The 11,209-nt window shown below is 39.1% G+C and overlaps 1 protein-coding gene and 1 long non-coding RNA gene across 2 annotated transcripts; one reads left to right on the forward strand and one right to left on the reverse strand.

Moving 5' to 3' along the window:
- The first annotated feature begins 16 nt into the window (after window positions 1-16).
- LOC139817144 (microsomal glutathione S-transferase 1) lies at window positions 17-1,296 on the forward strand. The gene is made up of 2 exons (XM_071784994.1): window positions 17-258; window positions 602-1,296. The coding sequence occupies exons 1-2, from the start codon at window positions 145-147 to the stop codon at window positions 929-931; spliced, it is 444 nt and encodes a 147-aa protein (XP_071641095.1). The 5' UTR covers window positions 17-144; the 3' UTR covers window positions 932-1,296.
- A 1,949-nt stretch (window positions 1,297-3,245) lies between these two features.
- On the reverse strand, window positions 3,246-11,089 carry LOC139817149 (uncharacterized). Its single transcript, XR_011733149.1, has 2 exons — window positions 9,577-11,089; window positions 3,246-8,829 (listed from the first exon to the last, which is right to left on the reverse strand). It is a non-coding gene; the product is annotated as an uncharacterized lncRNA (long non-coding RNA).
- Between the last annotated feature and the right edge of the window lie 120 nt (window positions 11,090-11,209).

Raw genomic sequence — 11,209 nt, forward strand, 5'->3', positions numbered from 1 at the left:
GGGAACGTATCGCCGTGCCGGTCATTGTCGATTAGAGTCCCTCCCAGGTCTCAGTCTCTCCTGCTCTCCACTAACTGCGTGCAACATAAAACGAGCAGAATCATCATTACATAGTCGAGAAGGTTAATCTGAAGGCCGGAAAAAATGTCGGAAATAAATCCAGAATTGCTTAAAGTATTCGGCTTTTGGGGCAGCATTCTGGTCCTGAAAATGCTGGCGATGGTGCCGTTAACTGGGCGACAGCGATTCCGAAAGAGAGTACGTAATAAAATATCCGCACTAGATTAAATAGCCATATGTCCATGATTTTTCCATAAAAGATGTCTCTGTATAATTAAATTATTCAAACATAAAAAATTTTTCATCTCGAGAACGACTGTCACTATTATTAAATGCTGAATGCGTAGCAAAAAGTAACTTTGAAAATATTTGAATTATAAAGAAAAATTTACTTTGTAGATCTAAAATCTAAATAATGCACATATTTTTTTCTTAACCAAATTAACGGGGAGACAGATATTTTATCGTGTCCTGTTTCAGTGTTACATGAACGTTAGAGGCTATTAGCTAAAATGAAACTGATTGTGATCAATTGTTGTAGGTATTTGCAAATCAAGAGGATCTTATGTTCCAAAACAAAAGCAAAGCCAAAGTGGCTTACGATGATCCAGATGTGGAGCGTGTACGCAGGGCACACTTGAACGACTTAGAGAACATTCTGCCTTGGTTCATAGTCACGTATCTTTGGCTGGGAACAGGTCCTTCGGCATGGCTGGCCAAGATTCTGATACGAACCTTCGTACTTTCCCGTGTAGCTCACACCATATCGTATGCAGTATATTCACAACAACCTCTGAGAGCGATAAGTTTCTTCGTGGCATATGCAGTTATGGGTTTCGAAGCGGTTAAGACATTGTTGTACTATTCCTAATTTCTACGTTTTCTGAAGTAATTGCATCTGAGCATACAATGTGATACAAACATAATAAGCTATACAATATTTTTTTGGTATTGGGGATAAGAAATTGTTCGTTACACAGAAAAATATTTTACGGTCTAAAATTATATTGTATGAAAATATATATAGATGTATATTAATTAAAAATATATTTTATATATCTACATACATGTGATATGTATTATATATATAAAATATAATATAATATATACGTATAAAATTTATATATAAAATATAATATATGTATTCATATATATTTAGAGAAGAAAACGTAAGTCATACTAAATGTACGATATTTTTGTACATATAATGGAATAAATGGAAAATTTTATTCATAATACGCTTTATTAGCAGCACTAGACGATATCATATGTTATAATTACACCTGTTATTTCCTGTAAATTATTCCAGTTAATACTGTGCACATAGAGAAAAAAATGATGTATCAGCAGCATTAGTCTAATTGGAAATAATCTTGTCAATTCAATAACAATATTAGTGAAACAATGCTTATTTTATTAAAAAAAATACTCATTTTATTAAAACAAAAACATGACCTGTGAATTGAGATTGAACAAGATTATTTCCAATTAGACTAATCCTGTTGATACAACATCAACAACAATTTTTTTTTCTCCGTGCAGATGGATTTGATTCTGTAAAATCTGTGCACGGGATTATAATTTCGCGTAGCTTTTAGCCGCGCAAGCGTTTTAACACATTTCGAAGGCGCATACGCGAACTTTATCGTACGCGGTCGTCATGACGGCACCGCGACGCCGACAAACGCGGGAACGTCAGACGTCGCGATGCGTCTGTGACGTGCTAGTCGTCGCGGTCGTCGTCGTCGTCGTCGGTGTCGCGGCATCATTCGACGATCGACCATGTCTCGATCTACGCCCTTGCCGGGTTAATCGCAAGACGTTTCAGTTTTTGCGGTGCGACGTGTTTGATGTAAAATGCGGAATTGTAAACGTTCGAAAAAACCCACGGTAATTGATGCGAGGTCTTCTCGCGCGATGGGAATCGATACCAGAAGCGTAGAGTGATCAAGAGACACGATCACAGGTGGGTGTGATTTTTTAAAATCTTATACATAATGATAGGTAATGAACGAAACTGCACGTAATGTGTGTAAATTAACAAATTTAATTTCCAACGAGGTAAACGATTGACTTGTAAAATACGCCATATATTTGAAAATATTTCTCTTTAATTGCGTGACGTATTTTGTTTAAACACACGTCAACTGTGTATTTAATTTTCTATTAAGTACTCTATATATAATTTTATCACGTTCTCTATATCTTTTTTCTTTTAATCGCAAATTGCACTTGCGATAAAAGTGCATTGTGTGGAAAATAAGCAGAGGTTCAGGCGCCAGCGGCTGAAGAATGCGGGAGAAATTCCTTATCTCATATCCATGCAATTTTCTCCTTTGTTCCGACGACAAACACGGATCCCAGAGTTACACGCGAATATAGAATCAAGCCCGAGCAGGTCATTCCTGTACCTGCGCCTCGATTTCCGTGAGGATCATACCTTTTTCTTTTATCGTGAACAGAAAAGCCAGCTGAACGATTCTTTCTCACGTGCAACGGTTTGCATAAAGTGGCAGGAGTATGTCTTATCAAAGATTGGAATAAGTTTTCAACTTCTTTATGCTGGCAATCTCTCGAAAGGTTCGCGATCAAACCAGTTTTTTTAGTCAGCCTCGTCATCTGTATTAATAATTAATTAATGACGCATCATCCAAATAGTCCATTCAATAAGCGATTTAAAACTCCTTCGAGAAAAACATTCTTGTTTGTAGGAAATCAAGATATATGTGTGTGTTTTAAAAATATATTATTTATATTTATATTATTTTGTATATTAATTTTATATTAAATTAATTCCTTAAATTAAATTAACAGCGTGTTTTTAGTGCATTGACATTTTTCAGCGCCTGTAATACCGTAACGTGTCCGTCAACAGTGTATCAATGTTTGTCTACTTTCCGGAGCTTTAGACGTAATGAAATTTTCTCACGAACACGGTGCATTTGGATAGAGTAGTACATGTAGAAAAGTTTCTTAGTTAAAAATCATCGCATTCTCTAATTGAAATTCCTCGCGTTTCACGGGAATATCGATTGCGCAATTAATTAACATTCCTACGGATGCACGAATATCCATCGTTTTATTTTACAAAATTTTACCGCACTCGATCTCTCTCGTACCGTGCCATATTGTGATATAAAACCATAAATTATATATATATATATATATATATATGTGTGTGTGTGTGTGTGTGTGTGTGTGTGTGTGTGTGTGTGTGTGTGTGTGTGTGTGTGTGTGTGTGTGTGTGTGTGTGTGTGTGTGTGTGTGTGTGTGTATTACACTGTTAATTTGCAATAACGTTGATGCGAATAGATAAATCTCTTCATTGTTTCATCAATACTAGCCGTGGTAACCACATCTAGGACATATAGATTGCACGCAAGCATGCAACATATATGTGTATCTGTGTTACGTCAAAGATGCACATCTTATCAGACAAGTTTTGCACAAAGAGGAGGCGGTTCACGTGCACGCAACCAGTCAATTAAGCTACTTATGTTTTTCGTAAAGTTCAGATTAATATTAATTACTGTAAAAACTGTAAAACAACTTATTTGTATTCGTAACGGACAATAGTTATACACGCTGCTTTTTGTAAATTTAGCCCGTTTAACACAATTATGTACCCTTTTCATAAAATACACATTACAAAGGGGTTAATATTTCCCCCCAGCCTTGTTGAAATCTCAACGACTTTCCTGTTTAAAAAAAGCATGCTTTTTTAAAATAAAATGGTTAAATTGTCCTGTGACATGCACACATAATTATCGGTGATTCTATTGTCTAAAGATCATGGGTTAGGTCGGTCGGACGCTTTATTGAATATTGCAAATATTAATTAATTGATGACGTTGCCCTATGCAAGCGGCATGCATGTGATTACAAAGCGGTGTATCGATCATGTACCGGTTCCTAAAGGCAGTTTAAGCACAAGGGACTGTGGAACTGTAAGCATTGACCGGGTGCATGCCTGCGGCGCACGAGAGCAGAGAGAGAGATAGATGCACGCGGTGTGCATCGTGTACACGCGGTTATCGATAATCGTGTCAATTTTCCGTGTCGCATGGTCACGCCTTATATACGTGCGTGCCATCCGAAATTGCATTTCTCTGTATCGGCTGTCACAGCGAGCGACGCGCATCGGTGGCCGCGATTCAATTTGTCCCGGGATTAGTACCAAGATTCTAATCACGTTTGAGGTGGGTGCACTTCCACCCTTTACAAGCGAGGGACGGCCGGCAAATTCGCTCGTTGTCCAAAGCTGTCTATTGTCAAAGTAGAACGAGCCCTGTCCTACACTTTTTTTCTCGCAACTGACCTGAACTGACTTACAAACTGAAATTAAAATTAGAGTCGTATTTTTCTGATGTAGGTATAAGAACGGAGAATTTCTTCTTTTTCTCTTCATTTCTCTCTTTTTCTTCTTCTTCTTCTTTCTGAAATATTTTATGCAAATATTTCTCTTCTCAAAAGCGTATTCCTTAAATCCGGAAATTAGAAAGGAAGCCCAGATTACAGGAGGATGATAAGAGCATAAATCGAGAACCACTGCCTGCGTTTTAGTGTCACGGTCGTATATGTGACGGGAGTCGGGACATGCTCTCGTTGTACGAGCCAAAGCGCACGCGAGATCTCGGAACGCTTTGGCTCGGAGTTACTCTCAGATATTTATCGCTGTATTAAGAATTCTCTCCGGAGACTCTTGACGCCCGATAGAGGAACGAAACGGCTCATGACATCATAGGCTGCAAATGCACATTCGCGGCTTATCCCTGCCCGGACGACCCCGACGCGAAATTCGTATGACCGCTTTTGGCGTGCATGTGCACAATCAGGACGCACATGAAAACGTCGGAGCCTGAAAGCCCCCGGGTGATCCTTGAAGGAGAAGGCGCTCGGTGACGAGCACGAACTTTTGAATTGGCGTAAAAAGGTATACCGCAGAATTCTGACGCTCGCAGTTCGCCCTTGGAAGAAAGGCCAAATCACGTTATAAAGTATATAGGCTGAAGGAAAAAAGAAAAACTCGCGAGCGTTACGGTTCGTAAAGGTGCCAATTCATGAGACGCTGAAAATGAGCGTCAACAAGGTGAACGTGGTGGTTTCGCTTTGACGCTAGCGTCAAAGAAATAAAGTTGAATTTGTTTAATATTCAGCATCGTCTCGTTGAATCGTCGTTAATCAGTCCCAGTACAATCAAACATAGACTTCGAAATATGTAAAATATTAATTATTGTCAAGTAATATCTTCAAGTAATAATATTTTATGGATACATATATAAATAAAAGATATTATTTCTAAAGATTTTTGCTTGCTGACAATGAGCGAAAATCGAGCGTCAACGTGAAAAGGCACCTTAACGCAGTATCGGAACAGTACATCTATTGTGACTAGGCGAGCAGCGTGATTACACGTGTGCTTAAATAATCATGATTTTTACGTCCGATGACTTCATGGTGTTGATATGACTCGTGTCATTAATGACACGTTCGTTTCGTTTAGACATTCGTTTTTTTTTATTCTGTAACTAACGACAGTATCGTTATTGTTATATTGTCGTTGCGCAGCTTTTTTGCCATATAATATAGTATACCCGCGCAACTACAATACGACGATAACGACATTATCGTTAAGAGTTACAGAATCAGGGCTTGTAGTTTAGATTAGCAGCTTGTAGTTTAGATAGAACTTGTAGACTAGCTTGTAGTTTAGATAGAACTTAATCTAAAGTTTAAAATAAAAATTACGCTTTTTAATTCAGTCGATCACTAAATTAATAGTTTCGTAGTGATAACTTTTACTATCAGAAAATTGACTGGTTTAACTTCAGTTTTTACGTTTAGAAGATCAACCCATCTTATAGCTCTTTTATGCTGAAGTAAATAAAATTTGAATTTTGTGAGTATTATTAATCAACATAGGTTTCGATAATTTTGATGTAAATATTTATAGCAGTGAAGAAGAATTTATAAGAAGACCTAAAATATTTCGGCGTAGATCGAATTATTTTTATGAACTAGGTGATCTCGATTTCTTTTCTAAATTTCGACTATCTACAGTTGAAAGACAGAACAATGTATATAGATTAATATTAATATTATAAATATTTTCTTGCTAATCGCAGTAGTTAGTCCGAGGACTGATATTTCAAGATAAACCGAAATTTGTTAACATTATAATTTTCTACAGCAAAAGAATATCAATACCTCATTGCACTTGCATTGCATTTTCGTGGTCAAACTTTTTTTTATGTTCTCGTAATAACTATCGTTAGCTTATGTGTTACAAATCCTCTGTAATTATTTATGGTATTCAATTTATATTCTTTTGCATCGTCTCGATTTCTGCTCTCACAGATTTTTTTTAAACTAAAACTTTTATTTTCAATATTATTCTTAACTTATTGTATTTATCTACTTAAAGTAAATGTTGCGTAAACTATAGATACCTATATTACATGAATTATAAGCTTTTTGTGAGTTGTAATACCAACATCAGAAGTTTTTTGAGTGTAAAGGTTTACTGAAGATCGATCAACAAACAATTATACATTGAAAAACGCAATATAACAGCTAATCTGAAAGTTAATCTTCAAGTAAAAGTAACCTGACTATAGTTAAATTTATCTTCAAATGAAAAACCGGGTCTAAGCCAATGTGACCATTTAAAACTGCCGGAACAGCGCGCTGCAGCGTCTGGATTGCGACGTTCAAAAGAAACTGGAGTTCCTAAATAAATATCGTATTCGCGTAGTCCCGTAGTTTTGCGTTAATTGAAGTTAATGTTGCGGAAATTGCCATACTTCCGGAATAATGTGTCGACTGTAGCACTCGTAAAGGATTTGGGGAGCATAATATAATAAATTCGGGGCACTCCTAATCACTGGAAGGGCGTCGACTTTCCAAGACGACGCGCCGCCGTCTGGTTCTCTCTGACGTCGACGTAACGACGCGTCAGCGGAGGAGGTCAGGCTGCATCACTTCGTCTTAGGAGCGCAATTACAAAAGTTTCCCTTTTAACGTTAATTAATGAGAGAGTCCGCCATGCCGTACTTCATTATGGCGCTATCCATTACAGAGAGCCTGGCCTCTTCTCTCGAGTTGGGCATGGGCTTTCAATTCTCCCCCGGGAGAAAGATGCCGTGCCAAACTGATTTACGGGGAGCGATCGACTTTTTCTTCATCTCGCATAAAGTTAGCCCCGTTAACCATAAGCATCCGCACCGCGGCTCGTCCCGTCTCCCCGTTTTGCGAAACGCGCGGCATTTCGGTACGCGCGGCACGCAACGCTCACTGATATATTTCGCGAAATCAATCGCTGGTTAAGGTAAGCGGCTGGCGTGTCTCCTGCCGCGAGCCACTATCCTGGAATTCGATCGCGTCCTTCTCGACGGAAAAACGTAAGTGGACCGACGCGTGCTTTCATGCTACGAGGAATGAATAATCACGTATGTTGCGTACGCGACTTCGTACGGTCCCAGAAAGGTCAGGAATAATTTGCAAGGGATCAGATATGGCTTTAGGCATCTTGTTACATGTTAGGCTTTAAGCTGTAACGTGATGAGGCGCCGTGTGGCTTAGATTTACATATTTAAATCCACCTCTGGACATGTCAAAAATTCGAAGTAACGTTTATCCATTTTTAACCACTACCAAACTGATCTCGACATTGAACTCTACATGGCCCAAAGTTGAGAAATGTGCGACTGTTGTCTTGTAAAATATGTAGAGACCAATTATAAAAAATAAAATGTGAATAATTTTGTGTTTAATAAATTTAGTGCGTTATTTTAATATTTTATTGTTTTTCAATTAGATACTCAATAAAGTCATTCTTAACCAAGTAAATAAAACCGTCAACCATAAATAGGTTCTTGCAGAAACTCACGCGTCATCCAGATATAAGTAATATGACAATCAAAGTGCCTCAAGTGCATTTATTTCTGTCATTATATGCAATTAAAAGTCATCCAGCGTTCGCGAATAAATTCGCGCACGAAAGTAAGGTCGGCGAAAGTTGTATTATCTCGCGGAACGTGAGGGAAATGACGACAGTAACGTTTTTCAGCGAACTCGAATGACACGGACAGAAACTGTACGCTCGTGGTACGTGGATGACGCGTTCGATCGGTTACCGGTTCGCCTACAGATTTCGACGCATTCGCCAAATACGGTGCATCGAAGTCGAACTGAGAAGCCGCACGCTGTCTGGTTTTCTACCCACGCCGTGACCCACCGTCGCTTTTTACGGGAAACACGAACCGACGGGCGTGGTGCTTTCGCTCTTTAAGTGAAATGGTCCACGGATGCGCCGCGCGAAAAGCTAACTTTTAACAGATAGCTATCGAATTACTGCAGTTTGTAGGTCATTCGAATGTACGTTACAAAATATAGAAGAGTCAATAACTATTATTTGATACAATTCCACGTTCTTTTGAATATAGAAAAATAAATAATTATTTTTACTGCTCGTTTGACTCTGACTTGTTATAGATAACGGCTATAATGCAAATAGAGACGAAGAGTCAGTTGAATTACGGTTACCGTTAGAAGAAGTTGGTACGAAAGTTATACCATAAGTAAATCAGTTTGATACTTGAATTCAATTGTTACTACGGCCATCTGCATCTCTTCATGTAAATACGGAATAGATCCCGACGCTATTTGTCATACGGTATCAACTCCGGCTCGGTCTGTAATGCCTCCAACGATAGTATCTTCCTCCATGTAGGTAATGACGCGTCTCATTACGTATGTGTACCGCAATCACTGGAAGGAACACGTGTTCATTGAAGTTAATAAACGTCTTTAGACGTAAGTGTACGTGAGCATTTTTTTTAACGAGTGAGGCACACCTTGCGCCGCCGTTGACGCCCACGAATGGACTTTATGTCTCGAGTGTGTTAATATTTCAATCAAATAAGAAAATTATTCGCCCGATTTATCTCCAAGGACGTATGTAATACGCCAGGAAACAAACACAAGTGACTCGAACGTTTCTGCTCGCAGCGTGTCTCTTTATTAATTTTTTTTAAAAACGTTTTTCTTTCAACTTGGTGTGAAATTGACATGTACAATTGATTTATAATTAGTTTATAATTAGTTTATAATTAGTATAATTTGAGTGATGATTTCCCCGTCCTGTCGCATTTTTATCCCGATAAATCAATCGCGAATACAACAACGAAAGATACTTAGCATACTTGATTCTCCGATCGGAGTTTTTATCACAGATCGTAATACTCGGGCACTGTTATCTGTTATTCTTCGGTATAAATTGCAATTATATAAAGAAATGAAGTCACTATAATACTTTACTAATGATATCGAAATGTTTTTACTTCTTATCAACCGCGTGTCCCAATTCGACGTACAGTAACGATAACGAGAAAATAACGTATTACATCATATATGATTGTTGTGATCAGTAAAATAATTTATAGCAATTATTCTAATGTATTATTATTGGAACCTATCCAAGTGCGAATTCATTCGTTTAATCAGCGAAACGATTACCTCTCTGCAAATCGTTGAACTCGTTAAAGAGAGTCTCATCCGAAATAACCAACTGTCTCAATTGTCTCTAACTCTAAATAATGGACATTGGTGACACTTGTCCGTCCGGGAGAAAACACCGGCTGCGATCGTCGTCGTAGTTCTGCAGCCTACGTCATCGCTCGGTTTACGCCGTGGCATCACGATGGACCGGTTCTGCGAAGGTGGCCCCCACCGAGTTTTCTGTTCGCGTTCGCGGCGCTCGCGGTCCGCAATTTTTCTCGCCGCAAAATATTGAAAGAAAGAACCCTGGCGTGTCGCTGTGTGTGAATCATTGCGCGAAACTTTTATAAAAAAATAAGCATCGAGATGAAACTTTCAAGTCGCGCGTAGGCTAACATGTCTTTATAAGACTTCCTCGCCTTTTATCGACCGTTCTCCATTTTGGATACTTTTTCCACGTATCGAATGCCACGTATAGTTCGTTGCTTTTGAGTTGTTATTATATTATAATTTTTTGTCGGATATCATTCTGCGCATGATAAAAAAATGTTTGGATGTTTATAAACAGATAGAAATAATATCATGCGACTGAAAGCTTATGTTGTAACAAAATTTAATTGTATTTAAATATTTAAAAACGCGAAATTACATTTTGCACAAGTCGATCTATGTTGGAATCCAGTTTGGAATTTTATCCACACGAGATGTATATACAAGAGATCAACAGGTGCACGTGTGCACACTAACACGAGAAAGATAAAAAGACCACATCCTGCGTTTACGTGTGTGTTACGTAATGCATACGCTGATGCGTGTATGCGTACTTACATGTGCACGAAGCGCGTCTAAATACATGAGTCGATGTAACGTTAAATGCCACCGAGTAACGAGTAATGCTCATTGCGCGCAATGGAAAGTAATAGAAATAATAATAGTGTCTCGACATTATTTTGCTTCATAAACGCTCTACGTTAAATTTAATCGGTAATACGTATATGCTTATCTAAGAAAGTGAAGTATCTCACAAAATACCAAAGGATAATTTTTTCTTAAGCCTTTAATAATATCATCGAATATGTCCCGTTATCTCGGCGTCGCGCGAGCTTTGGAATTTGTCCGACTAGGTTTATTAGAATTTGACATTGACCCGTAAGCGTATATTCGTGCGGCGTTATTCGCGCTATCGCTGTGTAAATACGTGCACGACGAAGATAAGTCGCAGATAAGCCGCGAGAGAAAGAAAGACGGACTGTAATCTGGCAAATACGTAGCGTTGTAAGCAACATAAGCGATACACCTGGAACGGTAGCGGCGCGCGGTGTGTACGCGCGCGTTCACGGGGTCACGCATTCTAACACGCGGTGCCGGTCGTGAACAATATCGCGAATACGTCCCACGTCACGATCAGGAGCGGCGTGTGGGACACACGAGGATGGGTGGCAACGTCCCACGCCGAACCAACGGGCCACACGAACGTGCAGAGAGGCACCGCCGCGTCGCGTCGCCTTGCGGAAAGTAGGGGTGCCGCGGTGTTCACCGGCATAAAAGATCCATGGTTGGTATATGTCAGTGTCAGTGACGGGAGAGAGGAACGGAGAGGAACGGTGGAGAGAATCGTGTGGTGGTCACCTAGACCAGCGGCGGTGAGTAA

Source organism: Temnothorax longispinosus, chromosome 8 (assembly GCF_030848805.1).
Source record: "Temnothorax longispinosus isolate EJ_2023e chromosome 8, Tlon_JGU_v1, whole genome shotgun sequence".
In the NCBI taxonomy this organism is placed as follows: Eukaryota; Metazoa; Arthropoda; class Insecta; order Hymenoptera; family Formicidae; genus Temnothorax; species Temnothorax longispinosus.

Bases quoted from the DNA above. Each gene is read 5' to 3' on its own strand.
- LOC139817144 (XM_071784994.1), top strand. From the start codon at position 145: ATGTCGGAAATAAATCCAGAATTGCTTAAAGTATTCGGCTTTTGGGGC. The intron at 259-601 runs GTACGTAATAAA...CAATTGTTGTAG, and splicing joins GACAGCGATTCCGAAAGAGA to GTATTTGCAAATCAAGAGGA.